The 21,642-nt window shown below is 42.2% G+C and overlaps 1 protein-coding gene across 1 annotated transcript; it reads left to right on the top strand.

Moving 5' to 3' along the window:
- Nucleotides 1-781: 781 nt before the first annotated feature.
- LOC131243749 (uncharacterized) lies at nucleotides 782-20,157 on the top strand. The gene is made up of 4 exons (XM_058243299.1): nucleotides 782-934; nucleotides 2,669-3,804; nucleotides 18,448-18,564; nucleotides 19,055-20,157. Exons 2-4 carry the CDS (start codon nucleotides 2,680-2,682, stop codon nucleotides 19,631-19,633), a joined length of 1,821 nt encoding a protein of 606 aa, XP_058099282.1. The 5' UTR covers nucleotides 782-934; nucleotides 2,669-2,679; the 3' UTR covers nucleotides 19,634-20,157.
- Nucleotides 20,158-21,642: the final 1,485 nt, after the last annotated feature.

Genomic DNA, 21,642 nt, shown 5'->3' with positions numbered 1-21,642 from the left:
TTTACTGACAAATCTAAGATACAAGATGAGATGTAAACGAATTTATAATTATTACAGTTTTTTACTATACTGTAATGAATGTATTTTATCCATTCTTTAGTCAATTTACTAATATAAAAGTATTTTAAAATTTCACCATTTAAGTTAAATTACTTATTTGTCAAGAAAGTAATTTATAATAATACACTTCTACAATGCATTAATGATGTAATTCACAAGAATGAAACTGACCAATAATTCAAATCCTGATTTGTATTTGGACGGTTAAGCATACTGCTAAAGTGATCGTTTCAACTGCATGGATTTTGGGCAATTTGGAAATTAAGGACCCACTTGGATACCACTAAATAAGTTACTTTTTGTACTTACAAGAGTGATAAATGACTACTTTGAGATGAATAAATTAGTTTAAGATAAATTATAAATAATTTTAAGCCATTAAGTAGAAACCAAGATGAGCTACTCAAGGCGTAAGCAGCTTAAGTAACTTAGCATCCAAACGCCCCTAGATACGAACAATCGATCCTAAAATTGAGTTGCAAAGGGGTTCATTTCGGCAGATCCCCACCGTTCTTGTACCAAACAGAATCCTTTTTTCAAGGGTTTTGATGGAAATGACCATCAGATAATCATTGTCTTTTCTTTTTTTAAAAATTTAAAAATCTTTTCATATTCACGTGTGGTCTGGATTTCCAATCACTGGTCCCACTTGTCAGACATGAAAACCCGTGTACAAAGTACAAAGCTCGCGTATACTATAAAGTCCCGTCCCCATCTTTTCATTTCTTCCGTTTTAGGGTTCCCGAAGAGGCAAGCATTGGATATTTCATATCTCTCGGCCTCAGCTCCCGCCTGCATGAGAGCTTCTTCATCTTCCATTTTCTAGGGCTTCTCTTCCAATCACTGCATTTTTCTAGGGAATTTCTTCGACAAGGTACGTTTCTCTCACCTTCTTGCATGGATTCGTATGAATTAGGGTTTTCTGAAATAGGCGATGGAGAATGACGAAGGATCTTGGTCAAAATTCGAATCTTTTTCTTGTAGGAATTGAATTAGGGTTTTGTTTCCAACGGCTCGACCGAATTGATCTTTCTTGACTAGGAAAATGCACAGTGGGGCCCGCCATTTAGTGATCCTGTCCGTTTCTTGGGTTGGACAAGTTGTCCATTAGATGGTCTTTTGGGGGTCGTTTGGATGCCTGTAAGTTTTTAGGTTGTAAACGACTTTCAGCTGTAAGTCACTTACGGGGAAGTGACTTCTCACCTGCAGCCCATGAAGCTTCTTGAAGTTTTGCTTGTAAGTGACTTACAGATGAATTTCCTCCCACAAACACCACCTGTAAGTCACTTCCCACTTACAGAACTTACAGGCATCCAAACGACCCCTTAGTTCTGCATTTTGATTGGTGGCTTGAAAATGGACTGCCAGACAGCATTGGAATTCGATGGTCCCTCAGATGAACTGTCTTGATTGTGGAAGAGTTGCTGGGGTGGATGAAAGCAGCATTGTCCATTTGGCGGACCCCACAGTGTGTATGATGTGGCCCAAGAGTTGGTCCAGTCTGGTCATCAGGTGGGCGAATTATGTTTAAAAGAGGGCGGTTGCTAAAACATTGGCCGTTGGTGTGGACATGTGTTGGCCCTCTAGGTGATGGCGCTGGCTTGCTTTTGGGACAAAATAACATATGGTATATACCGTATATTATGCGGCTTGAGTAGGATTAGGATGGATACTTCCAGAAGCAGTCATGTAACTACAGGTTGAAATGTGGAGCATTTCTAGTACTGTTTGAGTGTAGTTCTTTTATTGGTCCTAGTAATAACAATATCCTTGTTGCTGCTGGCAGTGGTGTTGTTGATATTGCCAGTAGTTCTTTTATTGGTCCTAGTAATAACAATATCCTTGCCGTTGCTGGCAGCGGTGTTGTTGTTATCGCCATTTTACTTCATTTGTCTGATCAGATTTTATACTGTTTCAATAAATTAGATATTGTTACATCATTACGTTTCCTTTGCAAACCCTTGTTCTGGGGTGGACCAGTTTTATCAAGATCTCTTCCTTTTTGATGGTGGGCCAGTTTTATCAAGATTTTTTTTTGCTCTCTCTCTATCTCACTCTCACTATTCATATGATAGAAGAGAGAAGATACTTGCAGAGTAACCTCTAATTGTAGTTCATGGGATCTTTGCCGTACATCAACTTTGGTGATTGGAATCTGTTGTCCATCAGGCCCCACCTTGAATGGATCATGTGGAAATCTCCTCCCATTCCATGATGTAGTTGGCCCCAGCATGACCTGCAAATGAATGGTTGAAATTAGAATGGCTCATGATTCATTTTCAATCAGCTACTAGTTGGGCCGCTGTAATTGTTTGAATGGGGCACTATTTTGCACCTGGGCAACCCAATATGGAGCCCACAGAATGAGTTTTGTTCAGCAGTGGTGAGTCCCCCTTTTTGTTGTGGGGTTATGTGTGCTACAAATTTGCATGCTAATGATAACTGCTAACTCATTTTCTTTTCTTTTTCTTCTTCTCATCGTAAACAATCAAGCTGGTTTGTGCTAATTAGGATGAACTATTTTTGCAGCTAAGGTTCTTCCTCACTTTTTTCCTGGTTATAAGGAATTTCCTGATATTTATTCTTTTTTGCCCTTGTTTATGATTAGCTTGAAAAGGCATGGCAACATCAGAAGGCGAGGGGACACCTTCTCCTACCACTGCCTCTTGTGAAACAGAGGCTGCAGAGACCAATGCCAATGGTGAACCAGCTCCATCTGAACCTGCAAATGATGCCGATGGTGAACCAGATGCATCCGAACCGATGAATGATGCTGATGCTGAACCAGTGTCATCTGAACTGGTGAATGGTGCTAATGCTGAACCAGCTGCATCTGAACTGGTGAATGGTGCTAATGCTGAACCACCTGCATCTGAAGCGGTGGAGATTGCTAAGGAAGCATCTCTTATTGTTTCTGGTGGTGAGGAAAAAGTGGAGGAGAAGATTGAAGAGGTGCAAAATGAATTGAAAGTACGGAGTACTCCGGTTGGGAGGGAAAACAAGAAAAAGAGGATACAGAAGAACAAAACACCTAGTGATGCTGGGAAGGAAACGGTTTCTGGTGGTGAGGAGAAATTAGAGAATATTTCGAATGAGAAGGCCAACAAGAAGAGGAAGAGAATAAAGAAGGTTGCAAGTACAAAGCCTGGTAATGCTGGTAAGGAAAAGGCTCAAGAGCAGAAGAAGGAAGATAAGAAAGTGGTACAAAATGATGTGAAAGTAGTGACTACCCCGAGCGAGAAGGTTGACAGGAAGAGAAAGAGGGGAAGGGTAAACAAGAATAAAACCCCAGGTGATGCCAGCAAGGAAAAGGTATTGGGTGATGATGAACAGACGAAGAAGGACAAGGTGCAAAATGATGCGAAAATAATTACTACTCCAAATGAGAAGGCCAACAAGAAGCGGAAGAAGAGGAAGAAGAATACAGGGCTGGGAGATTCTGGTGATGCAGCTGCTAAGGATGCTGATAAGCCAGAATCCTCAGCAGCTGGGAAGGATTCTAAGAGGGCCGAGAGTATGGGGTTGATATTCATGTGCAGTTCAAAAACTAAGCAGGATTGCTACCGCTACAAGGTTCTTGGGCTTCCTGCAAGTAAGAAGGATATAGTTGCAAAGGCTTATGAAGGTATGAGGCTCTTTTTGTTTGACATCGATTTGAAGCTGTTATATGGGATCTACAAAGCTGCAGGACCAGGGGGTTATAATATTGAACCCAAGGCTTTCAAGTCGGCTTTCCCCTCTCAGGTTAGGGTTCTTCCCTTAAATCCTCATTCTGTTTCATATTTTGGTTTCTGATGGCTTGATACTTCCCAGGGGATAATAAGCTTATTGTAGTTTCTCTTCTGTTATTCATGATACGCTCAATGTTGATATGTTGGAAATTAGAGGCTGAAGGAATGTCCATTTTCCACTTATGATCATCAACATCATTATTGATGCTGACAAAGTTAATGTGAAAAAAAATTTATACTAGTAACAAAGTGGCCGAGTTTGCCTAATACACAGAACCCAACTTAAAACTTTTTTTTTAATTTTATAAAGAGCATCAGCTACCTCGTTGCCTCAGATTAGAAACATCTGCGGTTCTGAACTAAATCTTATGGGCTGGATGAACTGTGCATTTTTTGAAAGCTTATTCTCAATGCTGCATGACGTAATATTTGCCCTCATTGAGAGGATGATCCTTCAAGGATGATTTAGAAGGAATAAATTTGCTCCTTTCAGCAGCACCTGGGAATTAATTTGTTCCCTTCTTGTTGGCTCATATGGCCATATGGTTGAATAGATGAGTTCTTTCCTATTTCGTTCATTTAATTGGGTAGTTAATTAGGCAGCACTTAGGAATTAATTTGTTCCCTTCTTGTTTCGAACTTTGCAAGAGTCCTAATTTGTTTTGGATTCCTCTATACTGTTGTATAGGCTCTATAAAGAAAGCCATTTGTATGGGGTGATTATGAGTGAATAAAAGAGTTCTTTTTTTTAGTTCCTGAGATTGGAATGCTTCTCTAGAAGTGTGCTATGCTAGGATATAGTGGTGAGGCTCCTCTATTTTGTTCTTATGGTGTGAGACTCCACAGTCTACAAATCTATCACCAAGGCACACAGGGACCCCAACTTCCTGCAAGATCCAAGAACTGAAATTTGAGACTGCAGGTGCATATTTTCTGCTTATCCTAATGTGAATTTCCTATTTAGGTTCAGATATTCTGTCAAGGAGGACAAGTGGCAAGGTTAGAATAGGCCTCTTTTTTTTTTTTTTTTCTGTTTGTTGGTGGGTGGATGTTTATTTGTATTTTGACCTTGCCCTCTACCCTAAGGGTGTGAAGGGCTGGAAATGCCTAGGAGTTGAAGTGCATATCTGTCACTAAAATGGTTGATGACTGATGTTTTACCCAAGGATTAGAAATTTAGAACACTGTGGTACATTCGCTTTCCTAATATCTTTCGTCTGGTTCCAAACAAGTCAGCTTCAATCGCTGAATGCTTGTCTCTATCATCCGGCAAGGTCGAATGGTCTGTTGAGTGCTGAAGAAATCTTCAGGACTGGGAAATCGACGAGTATGCAGACCTTATTCTCTGCATTTATCAGGCAATGCCTAATCAGCATGTCCATGACAAACTCATTTGGAGACTGGATAAATTCAGCAGATTTACAGTCAGATCTTTCTATCCTCATCTTCACAGCAATACGGTAGCTACAAACAGTATTCCAACCCCTTTCATTTGGAAATATTCCACCCCCCCCCCCCCCCCCCCTAAAAAAAAGTTTGCTTTGGCTGGCTGGTAGCAAAGAAAAAGATTCTTATGGTGAATAATCTGAAAAAAAAAAAAAAAAAGAGGAACGCAAATAGTCAATATCTGCTGGTGTTTTGCTGTCTCTGTAGATTCTCTCCTTCTTGCTTGGCATGGGGTCAATCTAGGTAAGAAAAGAAAGCGCTTATGGAGAATGACGATTCTAGCTATCTGGTGGTCCATTTGGGAAGAAAGAAATAGCTAATGTTTTAGGAATATCTCAAATGCAGCGGAATTGGTTTCCTCCAAGGCTAAGGGTCTTATTATTGAATAGACTGTTAATGTTTCTTTTTTGAAGGACTTTGACCTTCGTTTTTTAGGAGATTAGATGGGTCTGCATTCTCAGCAGCCTATCTCTCCTCTTTTGTTCTTGTTCTCCTTTTTAATTCAATCATTACCTTTAAAAAAAAGAGGAGGGCTCTATTAAGAAACATTGGAGGAATGTTGCTTGTGGTGACTGATGAGGATATAAGGCATGGTTCTGAATATCGGCCTCGCCCTCTACCCCAAGGCTGTGAAGGGCCGGAAATACTTAAGAGTTGAAGTGCATATCTGCCACTATAAGTGTTTATGACTGATGTTTTACACAAGGATTAGAAATTTAGAACACGGTGGTACATTGTAACAAAATAAATGAGAAGGGCTCTAATAAGAAACATTGGAGGAATGTCGCTTGTGGTAACTAATGACGATACAAGGCATGGTTCTAAATATCAGTGATGGTGGGTGTAACAGCCTGGCCAAAAACATCGATGATACGGTGTTGCAAATCAATATCGACCTTTTTTGGACTAGAACTATAGCATTTTTTTTCTCGAAATCAGATACTCAAGAATCTTGCCTTTTTTTTTTTTATGTGTTTTGAACATGTATCCAATGGTGCATTAGACTAGTCGACAATGGATGGATGGGGTGGATTGTTAACTCAAACATACATGGTGGGTCCCACTATCCCATGTGGTGGGGCCCACCCCTTGCCTAATCTGAAAAAATGAATGAACAGTGTTGATAAAACATATGCATCATGTTGGACCCCATGCGAGTTTCAATGGTGGACATTATAGGGATCAGAGGTGGGGTCCATTTGAGTTTTAAGTCTGCTCCAATCTAGGGGTATACGACCTTGCACGATCCGAAAAAACAGAGGGCTAGTTGGACGTCAAATTGTCCAGAAAGGTGGGGCCCATTGCACTATTTTAACAGTGCATAATCTCACCATTTTCAATGGTGGGGCCCACTTAAGTTTTGGATCATGTCGATATTTGTTTGTCCCCTTCATCTAGGTTTGAGTGACCCCATTAATAGGTTTGGAAGCAAATAAACGTCATAGTAGGCCACAAATCAAACGATGGACCCCACAACCTGGGGACACGCCGTGTGGACAACGCGGCCCATGCTGTGGTGGGTTTTGCCTTCCACATTCCAGGGGGAAAGTGGGAGAGATGGAGATGTGTGTGAGGCAGTGTATTCACAAGGGGCTTTGGGTTTGGGTTTCGTTGGTGAAGGGGTGCACGCATGGGCCCGGTGTCCAGATCTGGTCATTTCTTCTTCCTTCTCCTCTCCTCTCTTCTTTTCTCTCTTTCTTCTCTCTTTTTCTTTATTTTATTCTTTATTTTTCTTCTTTCTTTCTTTTTTCCTTTCTCTTTTTCAATTTTTTGCTAGAACTCTCTAGCAACTAACCGTAGGTGTAGAGAACTAAGATAGAATTGAGGTTAACTAAACTAACTAGGATTAGTTTAAGTAGAGTACATGCATTTGTTGAAAGAGATGTGTGTGGTAAGATGACTAGATAAGGAGTGAGGTGACATGCATGCATGTTGTATATGAGGTGAGGTGGAATAAGAGATAGTGAGTGAAGGAGGTAGTGGAAGATGATGTAAGGGTGAGGTGAAGGTTAATAGAGAGAAAGTAGAAGGGCATCACCCATGGGTTTGGCTAGGCCCAAGCCCACCTTTGTTGAAAGGGATCTGTGTGTGGTAAAATGGCTACTAGGGAGTGAGGTGACGTATGCATGTTGCCTAGGAGGTGAGGTAGAATAAGAGAGAGTGAGTGGAGGAGGTAGTGGAAGATGATGTAAGGGTGAGGTGGAGGTTAAGAGAGAGAAAGTGGAAGGGCATGGCCCATGGGTTTGGCTAGGCCCAAGCCCATCTTATGGTGGGTGGGGTGAGGCCCAAGGTCTCCTTGTTTGTTGCAGAGATCGTGAGGTTGCATGGAGTGCCGATATTGATTATATCTGAACGAAATTTGAGATTCACAAAGCAATTTTGGAGAAGCTTTCAGAAGGCTATGGGAATTACCTTGAATTTCAGCATTGCCTACTATCCACAGGCTGACTAAGAGGGTCAATCAGAATCTTGAAGATATGCTCCGAGCCTGTATGTTGGATTTCAAGGGAAGTTGGGACAACCCCCTGCCCTTGGTTGAGTTCGCTTATAACAACAGTTACCAGGCGAGCATTGATATGACCCATTATGAGGTGCTGTACAAAAGAACTTGTAGGTCCCAGAACTGTTGGACAAAGATTGGAGAGAGTAGCTTGCTTGGACTTGAGGATGTGCAGAGACAATGAAGAAGATAGACATTAGGGTTGTCGATGGGTCAACGGACCCAATGGGGTACCCAGGCCCGACCCATTTAGACTCGACCCGTTTGTTAAATGGTGCGGGTCTGGGTACAAGAACAGACCTAGTTGCAAAATGGGTATGGATCTTGTTTCCTTTATATTAGGCCCGAACTGACCGGGCTTGACCCAATTTAGTAAATGGGCAGGTCTGGTCTATGTTGCAAGGGACCCGTCTTGACTTGGATCAGTCCAGACCTAGTTTTAAACTGAGTAAAAATGCTTGCATACGTTGACAAGTAACATGGGAAAATGAGAAATCCACCCCATGTCCGGTTGAGAATATGGGACACCACGGAATCTGAATCGAAGTGTCGAAGATGGTGGGATTAGTGAATTAGGATGTACGCGGATTGCATGTGAAAGGCTTTTGCAAGAAGTTCCTGTGTTAGGATGCTAAGTGGGGCCCACCGTGATGTTTGTGAGAAATCTGCCCCATCCATCCATTTTGCCAGCTTAGTTTAGGACATGAGACAAAAAATGAGGCGGATAAAAAACTCAAGTGGGCCACGCGAGAGGAAAACAGTAGATATTGAACGACCACCGTTGAAACATTCGTATGGCCACAGAAGTTTTATATCAGGAAGGTTTCAACAATAGGCATTTCTTTCCACACTTTTTCCTCGTGTGGCCCACTTGAGTTTTCGATCAGCCTCATTTTTTGTCTCTTGTCCTAAATTGAGTTGGTAAATGGATGGATTACTTTTGATATAAAATGAAGGTGACCTAGACCCGTTAGACCCAACCAGAGGTTCATGGTGTGGATATCCCTTAACCAGACTTGTTAGACCTGACCCATTTATAAATGGGTTTGGGTGGATCTCCCTCTACCAGACCCAGATCTGCCCATTTAGTAAAAGGGTATGGGTCTAAAATTTGGACCTAGACCCATTTAGTAAATGGGTGGGTTTGGTTTTGGCTAAACCCGCTCCAACCCTGACCATTTACAGTCTTAATAGACATCATTAGGCAAAGGATGTGCACAACTTAAAGCAGGCAGAAGAGCTATGCAGATCATCGTACGAGACCTAGAGTTCTCAGTGGGCGACCATATTTTCTTGAGGGTCACATCAACGAAAGGTGTTGTGCGATTTCGCAAGGAGAAGCTAGCCCTGAGGTATGTTGGACCCTTTGAGATTTTGGAGAGGATTGACACCATGGTTTATAGACTTGCCCTATCTCCTCAGTTATCCAACACTCATACTGTATTTCATGTATTGATGCCGAGGTAATATGAGCATATTATAGACTAGCAGTCAATCGAGTTTCATGAGGATGCATCATATATTGATCAACCGGTTCATATTCTAGACCGAAAGGAGTGGGTCCTCAGGACCAAGGTGATACCATTAGTGAAAGTTCAATGGGGGCATCATTATAGTGAGGACGAGGCATCCTGGGAATGTCAGGTGGAGATCAGAGAAACATACCCTCACTTGTTTGTTTGATTGTACCCTTGTTCGCCTGTTTGACTATATCTATAGTTTTGAAATTTCGAGGACGAAATTTTTGTAAGGGGGGGTGGAATGAAATACCCTGATTTCCAAAAAATCCCCCAAGCTGTGTTCGTGTGTCTGTACCTTTGCGTACATGTGTCCGCACCCTCGTAGGTGTGTGAGTGATCCCCCCCCTCAAGCGTACGCGTGTTACTGAACCTTTGTACCTGAATGCTCCTATGCACGTGCAAACCCGTGTGAAGGAGCACATATATACCATGTACATGAGAAGCACCAGAAGGGGAGACCTTTGGGCCTCAACCCCACCCTCCTTTAAGTAGGCTTGGACCAAACCCATGGGCCCCATTCCTTTTCCCCTCCACTTACTTTCGCTTACCTCACATCCCATTCACCCCACCTCACTTTCCACTACCTCATCCACTCACTCTCTCTTCGTCTATCTCATCTCACATGCAACATGCATGCATGACACCTCATGCTCTAGCTAGCCACCTTACCACACATCTTATTTTCAACCAATGCATGCATTCCACTTAAACTAATTCTAGTTAATTTAGCTAACTTGAATCACACCTTAGTTTCCTACATCTAAAGGTTAGTTGCTAGAGAGTTTTGGTAAAAGAAAATGAAAAAGAGAAGGACATAAAGAAAGAAAGAAGAAAAGAGAGAAAGGAAATGAGAAAAGAAAAGAGAAAAGGAAGGAGGAGAGGAGAAGAGAAAGGACAAGACATGGATCCATGCTTGTACTTCGCAAAACTGAATCCGAACCCAACAACCCCTTCTAAGTACACTCCCTCACACACCTCTCTCCCGTTTTTTCCCATTGAAATGTCGAAGGCAGGACCCACCGCTGGTGTTGTCTACAACGTGTGTGATGCAAGACAATTAATCACTTGCTTTAAAAGCTTAAACTGATAGAGCATGGCGAATTAATCCCTTTATCTCATAGCCCAGGCCCCACATCCCATGGGTTAGGACCTCGGCTGAACCCCCCTCGTGGGCCCCACATCACACAAGTACTGCCTTACGCGAGCCACCCACCTCACACAGGCCGCCCACCCTGAGTGTCCCTGCATCCTACATGCCATCCCACTCGAGTCCTATGTGAAAATGCCCTTGCATTAATCACCTCCGATGAGGAGTCTCGAACACGAGACCTTTCGCTCTAATGCCAAATTGATGCAGGACAATTAACCACCCACTCTAAAAGCTCGATCTGGTAGAGCATGACGAATTAATCTATTTATCTTATAGCCCAGGCCTCACATCCCATGGGTTAGGACCTCGGCCGACCCCCCCTCGTGGGCCCCACATCACATGGGTACCGCCTCACATGGGCTGCCTACCCCGAGTGTACCCTTGCATCCCATCGACCACCCCGCTCGAGCCTGGTGTGAAAATGCCCATGCATTAGTGTCCCCACTGGCTGATCTGTGGCCCACTGTGATGTTTATTTGCTTGGATGATAGAGAAAAACAAATATTAGCATGATCCCGAACTTGAGTGGGCCCCACCATTGAAAACAACGGGAATTATCCACCGTTGAAATTGTTCAGGGGGCGCCATGTCCTTTTTGGACAGTTTGACATCCACCCAACCCTCCATTTTTCCAGATCATGTGGGATCGTGTACCCCTGGATTGGAGCAGACTTGAAGCTCAAATGAACCCCACCTTTGATCCCTATGATGTCCCCCACTGAAACTCACTTGGGGTCTAGCGTGATGCATATATTTTATCAACATTGTTCATATGTTTTTTTTCTATATTAGGTAGGGGGTGGCACTGTGTGGGACAGTGGGGCCCATCATGTATGTTTGAGAGAAATCCACCCCATCCATCCATTGTTTCAGATCATTTAGGGCTGGGCCTAAAACTGACGCATATCCAAATCTCAAGTGGACCACACATAGGAAACAGACAGTGGACATGCGCCCATTATTGGAACCACCCTACTGCCCACATTGTGGGGCATGCTGTGGGCCCCACTATGATGTTTATATGCCATTTGAACTGTTATCATTTTGATTCAAACTTTTTTGGCTCATTGCAAGGGGGGCACTGTGCTGAGGTTGACGCTATCCATTGGATAACGAGGCCACTCTGATGTGCGCATCTGATCCACTGGACAACGGGACTTATCTAATGCATGTGTGTGATACACATTGTCCGCTGGAGAACGGGACTTATCTAATGCATATTTGTGATACACGTTGTCCACTGGACATTCGATCACCTGATATGAAGTATGTGGTTTAATCCAAGTCATCCGTCTGCTGGTCAATGGGCCCCGGTAAACTGAAAGATTGAGATTTGAATTTGACCATTGAATCATGTGTTGTGTGATGTATTGCTGGCAATTGAAACACGTGATCACGTGATGAGTGGCTGGCCATCAAACTCCATGAAATTGAAATGCAAATCTAGCCACTAAATCAGGTGATCATGTTATGAGTGGCTGACCATTAAACTGTACGAAACAGTTGTAAATCTGGCCACTGAGTTAAGTGATTATGAGATGTATCATTGGTCACTGAACCATATGGAAACTAAGGTGTAGATCTGCCCATTCAATTAGGTGATATTGTGATGTATGTGCAGCCCCTAGAACATGTGGTAGTGGGCCAATTTGTGGCCCATTGATCATGCGATCAAGCGATGCATGTATGGCCACTTGATTAAGTGTGATTGTGATTTATGATTTGACACTTGATTGTGTATATGGTTGGACACAAATCATGCGATCATGTGATGTGTAACGTACCGCTAAATTGTGTCGGAATTGAGATGCAAATCTGGCTGCTAAATCATGTGATCATGTGGTATGTGTACAACCACTAGATCACGTGAATTGTGACATATGTTAGACCATATAACTTGGTGATTTTGTGGCACTTGAATTTATGAAATGTGATGTATGTGAGAACCCCTGGCCACACATTGTCACATAGTTAGGGGGGCATACTTTATCATACTTTATCACACTTTAGTTGTAGTTTTTTTTTTTTCCTAGTTTTTGCAGGTTTTTTCTTCCTTTCTCTGTTTTTTCCGTTGTTCTCTGTTCCTGGCTTCCTTTCTTGTGTTTACTAAAATTTTCACCTTTCAAAAAAATATTTATCACGTAGTTAGGTGGCCACATTTCATCACATTTTCCTGTAGTTAGGCCACATTATCACATAGTTAGGTGGCCACACTTTATCATATTTATCACATAGTTTGTTGGCCGCAAAACCACCAAGTTACATGGTTTAACATATATCACAATTCATATGATATAGCTGTTGACTTGTACATATACCACTCGATCACATGATTTAGCGGATAGATTTGCATCTCAGTTCCAACACAATTTAATGGTCCATTACACATCATATGATCACATGATTTGTGTCCACTCATATACACAATCAATGGTCAATCATACATTAGAATCACACTTAATCAAGTGGCCATACATGCATCGCTTGATTGTGTGATCAATGGACCACAAATATGCCAATTTCCACATGTTCTAGGGACTGCACATACATCACACGATCACCTGATTGAATGGCCAGATCTGCACCGTAGTTTCCACACAGTTCAATGGCCAATGACACATCACAGGATCACTTAACTCGGTGGCCAGATTTACACCTGTTTTGTACAATTTAATGGTCAAACATTCATCACATGATTGCCTGATTTTGTGGCCAGATTGACATTTCAATTTCGTTGAGTTTGATGGCCCACAATGCATCACACGATCATGTGTTTCAATGGACATCAATACGTCACACACCACATGATTCAGTGGTCAGTTCAATTCTCAGTTTTGCAGTTTACTGGGGCCCGCTGACCAGCGGGTGGCTTAGATTAAAACACATACTTCAGGGGTTTCCTGTTGTCCCTTGGACAACGTGGAGTGTACACACATATTAGGTGGATCCTGGCTGTCCAGTGGACAACATTTATCACGCACATGCATCAGATGGGTCCTGCTATCCAGTGGATCAAACATGCATATCAGAGTGGCCCTGCTGTCCAGTGGACATCAGCATGGTGGGCCACAGAAGTTTGAATCAAACTGATATTTGTATTTTCTGTTCACCCGACAGGGGTGAACCCATGGACGGTTCAGATGGCATATAAACATCACAGTGGGGCCCACAGCAGGCCCCACAACGTGGGCAGTTCCACTGTTTCCTGTGTTTGGTCCACTTGAGATTTGGATCTATGTCAGTTTTGGGCCCAGCCCTAAATGATCTGAAACAATGGATGGATGGGGTGGATTTCTCTCAAACATACATGGTGGGTCCCACTGGCCTTGCTACTGCTGGCCTCTTTATGATGCTCAATTGTCCACTTGCTGCCGCCTTCCTCTTCCCCTTCACATCCCTCCTGTTCTCGGCTCTTCCAATGGTCTTCATTATCTGCCTTGGCCATAAGAGCTTGATCTACAATATCCTTGGAGCCCAAAAGTTCGAGAGGGGACTGGGGTAGTATCCGCAACAAGTTGGTTGTGCTGAGGCTCTTGCATACATTGTCTATTGGGTTACCTGTTGTAAGCTGTAATGTTGAGTCTTTTGGCTATAAATTTTTAGTGCATATGACATAAGTTTATATGATATATTAATATTACTAATTTGATTATACATACATGATGTATAATGTATAACACCAAATATAAAAATCATAATAATTAAACAAATTAAAATTTTGAAAAAATGGCCCAAGAATGGCAAAAAATGGCCTGAAAATACACACGTAATTAGATTCAGTAGATAGACAATATATCTATATTTAGAAAACATAGATTCACCTATTCTATCATTCCCCTAAATAAATTTGTTTATAAAATTGCCTGTAAAAGGCTGGAAATTGCCTGAAAACACACTTATAATTGAAACACAGCACATAGATGGTATATCCATGTTCAAGAAACATAGATTTACCTACCTGTCATTCCCCTAATCTAATTTTGGAAAAAAATAAGAAATTTTCAGAAATTGCCCAAAATTGGCTGAAAGTGACCTTAAAATACTCACATAATTGAGATCCAGCACATAGATGGTAGATCTATGTTTACAAAAACATAGATCTACCTAGATCTATCATTCTCCTAAATAAGTTAGCAAAAAAAAAAACTTTTAGGAAATGTACAAAAAAATGGCCCAAAATTACATTTGTAATTAAAAGCTAGCAGCGAAATGATAGATATATGCTCAAAAACATAGATTAACCTAGATCTATCATTCCCTAAACTAATTTTGGAAAATAAAATAAAATTTCCAGAAAATGCTGCCAAAATGGCCCTAAACTATAAAAGAACAAAGGTGGTAAAAAACTTATTTAAGCTAAGCACATGTAGATTTGACAAAAGTACGAAAATTACTGGGAAAAAAAAAAAAAAAACCAGCCAAATAAAATTTGTGCAAATATCTCCAAATCGAACACAAGTCAAGAATGATTTCATCGACTTTGGGTTATCATGTTGATTCAACATGATTTCAACAATATCAAACAAACAATATAGGCAAAAAGCAGCCTTTTGAAACCTTTTTAAAATTTCCCCAAATTGGCCACTGGTTTGATCGTTCGATTTGAGCCCAAATCCCTCTTGTGATCTTTGAAACAAGCATAGATGTGGTCAAAATTTGGCACAGAAGAATCCCTAAGCAAGAAAAATAAAAAGGAAAAGGAAGAGGAGAAAAAAATAATTGAAAAGCATAACTGCTGTATGACATTTATACATGTATTGGCTGTGACTGATACACTGTCCAAGTATACAGGACCTTTAAAAAAAAAAAAAAACATGCTCTGATATGGACCTGTATCCGTATCGTATTGTGCTGATACAGAACTGTATCGTGTATTGTACCATGCCGATACGGCCGTGTTGGCTGATAGGATACTGATATCGTGAACCATGGGATAAGGACATTGATTCTTCTCCCTGATTGATAGTCATTTCTGGTTTAGAGATGTTCGATTTTGTTGTTATGGAGGTCTCATGAGTCCTGACCCAAAGGAGTTAGAGAACTGGTGCACCATTTTTTATGGTTGTTGAGGATTGGTTACTCATTGCTTATTAGTTGTGGTTTGACTGCCCCTATTTGGTGTTCTATGTTTCCTTTTTGGGGTTGGGTTGGATGGCACCGACATCAAATTGGGAGTTTGCTGCTAGTTGGAATGCTCGTTTCTACTTTTTTTCCCTAACGAATAATCAGAAAATATTATTGAAGAAAGGATCTACAATAGCAAGCAGGTAGTGAAACTAAGACAACAGTGACATCATAACAAAGAAAAAGGGGAGCAGCTGCATGCTGCTACAGACAACTAAACAGAGTAACAACTATCCAATCCCTGTGCGCATCTGACTCAGCTAGAGAGTCCGCCGCGGAGTCTTGCTAGAAATTTGACAAAAGGAGATGATCCAACCATTACATGGGTCTCTTGCTTCCTCATTGAGATCTGCCACTCTCCATGGGTATGATTTGGCCCTAGTCCAGGAGATACCGTTGCTTGAGTCACCTAAAAAACAATAGGACATGCTACCACCTCCATGGCAATCTTACAGATTTGGGTGGGTGCTGCTTCAGAAAATTGGAGTCCTTGATACCAACAACCCGAGAATTCCACAATAGTACTGACATTGCAATGACAAATGATGCCTCCGACATTGGACGACCTGTGGTTTCCCCATGAACATCCATTGAATTTTTCCTGTACATACCCTATGGGAGGAGCTCTCGAAGCAACTAGAAGCCCTGGTTTTGTGCCCTCCACAATGAATGACCTCTCTCCAGCAGGCTTTCACCATCTGAGAAGAAATCGCTCCAAATTTTGATGCACCGTGGCCCATGAAGATATTATATAGAAAATAATTTTGAGTCTTTGACAATCAAATGCATGGGCCATACCTTACCTATGAATAGTCTGTTACTTCAGCAAAAGTGACCACAGACCAGCAAACATGGCTGTAAACCCTAGAATTCAATCTAGGGGGCCTCATGTTGTAGTTGACCAGCCTTCAAACACCTCCCTGATCAAATGAAGTTCTTAATCCATCGTCTATTTCATTTTTTAAAAGTTCCCTCCCTTTCCTAATTGCATTTTCTTTTAATAACTTTCTCCATTAGTGCACTCAGCTCTTCACCAAACTTCTACCACCATTCACTCAAGGGGTCCAATTCCTTTTCCAATTCTGTCTATTACCAACCTTTTTGATTTGATTTCTGAATGACCTGCCAATTGATTAGAGGGTATCAAGAACACAAGCTCAAACCTGAGACCTCAATGTTGTTGCAAAGGCTGCCTATTGTTGTGTTACCTTCTCTAGCTTAGTGTTTCTACTTTTTCCAAACTTCTCTGAGCATACATGCACCATTTATTTTTCTGAAAGGTAATGATAATTTTATTAGAAAAGTACCTAGATGGGCACCCAAAACAAACTACCCAATCAAGCAAAAGGAAGATTACAATCCTTTGAAATAACAAACAAAGAGGCCCATTCAGCCACATAAGAATTTGTCCTTAGAATAACATGAGAAATGGAATTGCTTATATTGTTAAAACATTTCCCATTCCTTTTCCCCCCACACGGTCCAAATAACCGCCATCAACGCCAATCTCCACTCAGCCCTTGCTTCCTGAAGTTCATCCCATGCCATGCCATAAGCAAACTCGCGACCTAATTAGGCTGGCCCAAACCCCATGCGTAAAGGAGCAGTGAATAAACAAATGGTCCACCAATTAGGCATTTTCCATACACATTGCCTATATATTGGAAATAAGCATCTATGCAACATACGCAGACCTCGGAGTTTTAAATCATTAGAATTCCACCTGAAGCACCTTTGTTTGGTAACAAGGATCAATGCCAATTTCTTTGTCCATACTCCCAATGTCATTCCTATCCTATCTAGCTTTGGGCCCATTTGGTAATCAGCAAAGTTATCTCTGAGCAGGCTATTCTGGACACATTTTTCCAGCTAAGGCCTGTCTAGATAGGCGTGCATGGATAGGGACCTGAATGTTACTGGTCAAACACTGTGGAAGAGGTGATGGATGGTTTGCACATTGGGCATGTGGACATGTGGGGTGTGTGTAAATTGATAGTGGCATTTGTGGGTTCCTTGAAGATGCACAATTGTACGTTCTGCACGTGGGGTCCTTGAGGGTGCATTGCGCACGTGGGGTGCTTGAAGATTGGTCGTGACATGCTGGATGCTTTAAAGTTGTATGATCTCACTTGTGGCACATGTGCTAGATCAGATGTATGACCAAAAATAGATATTCCTTCATTTACCTTTTAAAACAACTTCTTTTCCAGATTTGCTTATACAAGGTATTGGTCAATTTTTTGTATACCCTATACCCTATCTTCAATTTTGTTGGAATTGGTGCCCAAGGTTGCTTTAGAAACCATGGATATTGCTACTGTCCGGACGTGGCTATCTGGACAGAACTTTTTGGGTAATCTCTTCTATTAGCACATCAATTTTTGTTTCTTTTACAATATCTTTTGATCCAATATCTTTCTTCTCATAGCACTATTTCTCCCCTTTCCCTTTTGTCACTCTCTGAGATATCTTTCACGTCCCTCCACATGCAGTTCACAGAAACATGTAACTAGCTACTCATGTTGAATCTGAACCTTTTCAATAATGGGTGTTCATCCAATCCGACAGGCCTAGCCCTTCAATCAGTGGATGTGAGTGCTGGCCACATTTTAACTGTCCGTTTGCAGTGCTCTGGTCAAATGGTTAGGATTTGCTCAAGTGGGATGGTCTGTGACTTTGGCCTATCCAAAGTGTCCTGTTGGAAGAACAGGTCTGATGCCCTTGTACAGAGGGTGATAGACTGACAGTGTGGGTACTGATTGCCAGTGCCCTCTCTGTCACCTTTAAATTTCGCTATTGTCAGGAAAAAAATGAAGGAAAAAAAGTACATACATTCTTATTAATACCAACTGTTTTATTCTATCTTTGTAGATAGCAGATTTAGCAAAGTTTTCTAATGGGAAAATATGTTGGCAGGTTCGATTCAGCATATTGGAGGATTGCTTGCCTTTGCCCGAGGAGAAGTTCAAAGCTGCAATCAAAGACAACTACTATGGGAAGAACAAGTTCAATTGTAAACTGACTCCTGAGCAGGTCACTTCTTTTTAACCCTATGCTATTCTTCTTCTTCTTCTTCTTCTTTTGTCCACAGAGGAATTGCTGGGGTTTTCAAGCTCAGGATCAGGGGGTGCTTCAAAATATCCGAGCCTGGAAGATCCTAACCAGCGATCAGTGGGCCCTACAAATAGACGGTTTGGAAAAATAAATACCACAACAGTCATTCAACAGTTTTGTTTTTTGAAAGATCCTCATTCAGCAGTATTAGGCCAAAATATTGGAAGGGTTAGGATCCTCCAGTCTGGGAGATCTTTGGGACATACCCCATTTGTGGTGGGTCCATAAGAACTGGATGATGACCCCAGCAACTATGTTGGTTTCTATCAACTCAATTGTCTTGGTCAAGTGATGGGCCCCTGGGCCCCATGTTTATATAATGAGACCCAGCAAATCATACATTTGCTGAGAATCCCTTTCCTCTCCAATTGCATAACATTGCATGTCTTGGTCATATGCTGGTTGATAGGTGAAGGCATTGTGTAAGCTGTTCCGGGCTACGATCAAGACCCCCTCAAAGTCGAAGCGAAGTGGCAGAGTTGCAAAGCCTGAGTCCCCCATCCTTGCAGATCGGGACAGAAAGAGGAGTCGGATTGGTGGCAAAACAAGGCGCCCCTTGTTGGGTGGGGACCGCAGATACCTCAGGCGCCCTGATGTGTACGAAAGAGATGAGTATGCATCATATGCATCATCTCGGCACCCTCCATATGCACCAGCAGCGCTCCCACCACCTTCCTTGCCTCCACTGTCATATGCACCAGCACCGCATCCGCCACCTTCAGTGCATCAACCATCGTATGCATCGATGCTTCCTCCTCCCTTCCCCCCTCCATCATATGCCTATGAACGGCCATTGGATGCAGATTATTACAGGAGGGACCCACTACCAGAGCTTCATGACCGCCGGCCTCTGTACCCGGAGCTGAGGCCACGACCTGAGCCTGAATACCCTGATCCCTATAGCCTGTACCGGGAACCTCCACCCTCCCGCGATCCTCTCTTTCATGCAGGCCTACCACCCGGCTATCATCCTTCGTACCGCTATTGAAACATAAGATTGTGTCCCAGAAACTTGGAGCTCTGTTATTTACCAGACATTTGAATCCAGTTAAAATCATTTCTCATGCTGAGCCTCAGTCCATGCTGTCCATTTATCAGAGGACCACACATGTATGAAAGAAATGGATGATAATCAGGCGGTTGTTATTCAGCATACTTGTGTTGATCCACCAGATGACTGGACCGGCGTCATTTTCGGTATAGGACATCCATTGGGGGGGAACATTCCACCGATATCCTTGATTCTGCACATGCGCGATGTTTGGCACCTTGTTTAGAGCTTTGAAGATGGGTCTCGCTAGCATTCTCCCTACTGAAATCTGATACTGATATCTGAGTTTTTGTAGTAATATGAAACGTTGCATGTTCAGCACACTAGTTGTTGGGGCCGTAGCGTTGTTTTAGCTGTTATTTGACACTTGAATTCTAGTTTTAAACCTGTATCTCTCATCAGGTATGTGAGTTATTACATCCCCAAATATTGGTTGCAAGTTTCTGCATCCTTTGCTGTTATACTGGTTGAGGGGCGCTGCACATTTTGGTATTAATGCAATTCCTTGCATGTGAACTTTCCTTGTATGTGCATGTGGGACCCGCCTAATCGTGTGCCTGCTCCGGCTGAAAAGGCAGGGTGGGATGCTTATCAGTTGCGCGGCCCTAGTGCAAAGGAGGGTGCTAAAGATGGCTGAGAGACTATTGAACAATGTGGCCTGCCCAACAATGGCTTTTCCCAACATTTGGGTGGAATGCATTAGGGGTGGGGCCCCCCTAGCTAGCAGCCTGGATTGGGCTGTGTTTGTATGTGCGCCGTTTATCATACGGCTTCATATTCATGTCCATTGTTAAGGTGCCCAGAGGTTGAATATATCAGTATTCCCACTACATCTAATTAGGTATTTGTACTAGCGGTGGACCGTTTTTGTATGGTGGGCATGTCCTGACCCTGATTCTTAGCTCATGGGATGGACCGGGCCAGTGCTTAGATCTGAGCTTGTGTGGCTGGGACTTTGTGCGGGTAAAATTTACGGTTGTAGGGTAGATCTGACATAGGTTGCCATGCTCTCCTAACTTGCAAAATACACTTATCCTTAATTCAATCGGCTGTGGTCATTTGTTGGACAGTTAAAAAGGAAAAATATCCTGTGGACCTGTTTCAACAGATGAGTGTCTACAAAACAGAGGTTAGGATTGTTCCACCAATCAGATTTTGTGGTTGTGATTGGGACTTGGAAACAGTGGGTTCCATGCCGGTATTACGTTTGAAATGAGAGTAGCATTGGATTTTTTTTTTTTTTGGGGAGTGGGGCTATATCAGTGGTTATTTTATGTTGTGTTGTGGCCCAACTGATGTGGATCTGATCTCTTCAATAGGCACTCTCCATGGTGAGCCAACCTACTGGATGTAGTGGATGGAAGGGCGATGACTGGACTTGGACCTATTATATTGGTCCATGGGCTGGGCTTAGGGTAGGATGCATAGCCCAAATCAAAACTTGGGCTGGCTTTGGCTGCAGTCATTTTAGCCCCACCTTGCTGGGCTGGAGCCAGCTTCGTACGTATGTGTGATAGCGATATGCATTTCCAATCCGTGATTAGGTAACCCCATGCACAAGACCGTTTGTTCGATTCCTCTTACTGTCAATTTCATAGTGCATGTGTGGTCCACTTGATCAACGCATAGATTAGGATCATTCAAGTGTGAAATAAGGAATTATCAGGCGTGGCCCCACCATTTTTTCTTAGGTCAGTCTTAAACCTAATGTTGGGCCATAGATAGCAAAACTCTGTTTTAAACTATATACTTTTGGAAAAAAGAAGAAGTATAATTTAGAGAATTTTACAAATATGAAATTTACATTTGAATAATACTTTTTAAAAAGGTTTTAAAAAAGCTACCTTATTAATGGATACCTTCCACTTCGGGAGCCCTAGGAGCAAATGGGGTCAGCCTGATTTTGCTCAGGGTCTGATATTAGAATACATATATAATGATAGGAG

The sequence above is a fragment of the Magnolia sinica genome, chromosome 4, assembly GCF_029962835.1.
Source record: "Magnolia sinica isolate HGM2019 chromosome 4, MsV1, whole genome shotgun sequence".
Taxonomy (NCBI): Eukaryota; Viridiplantae; Streptophyta; class Magnoliopsida; order Magnoliales; family Magnoliaceae; genus Magnolia; species Magnolia sinica.
Note: the sequence above shows the minus strand (reverse complement) of the source record. Positions and strands in the feature narration are given on the sequence as shown.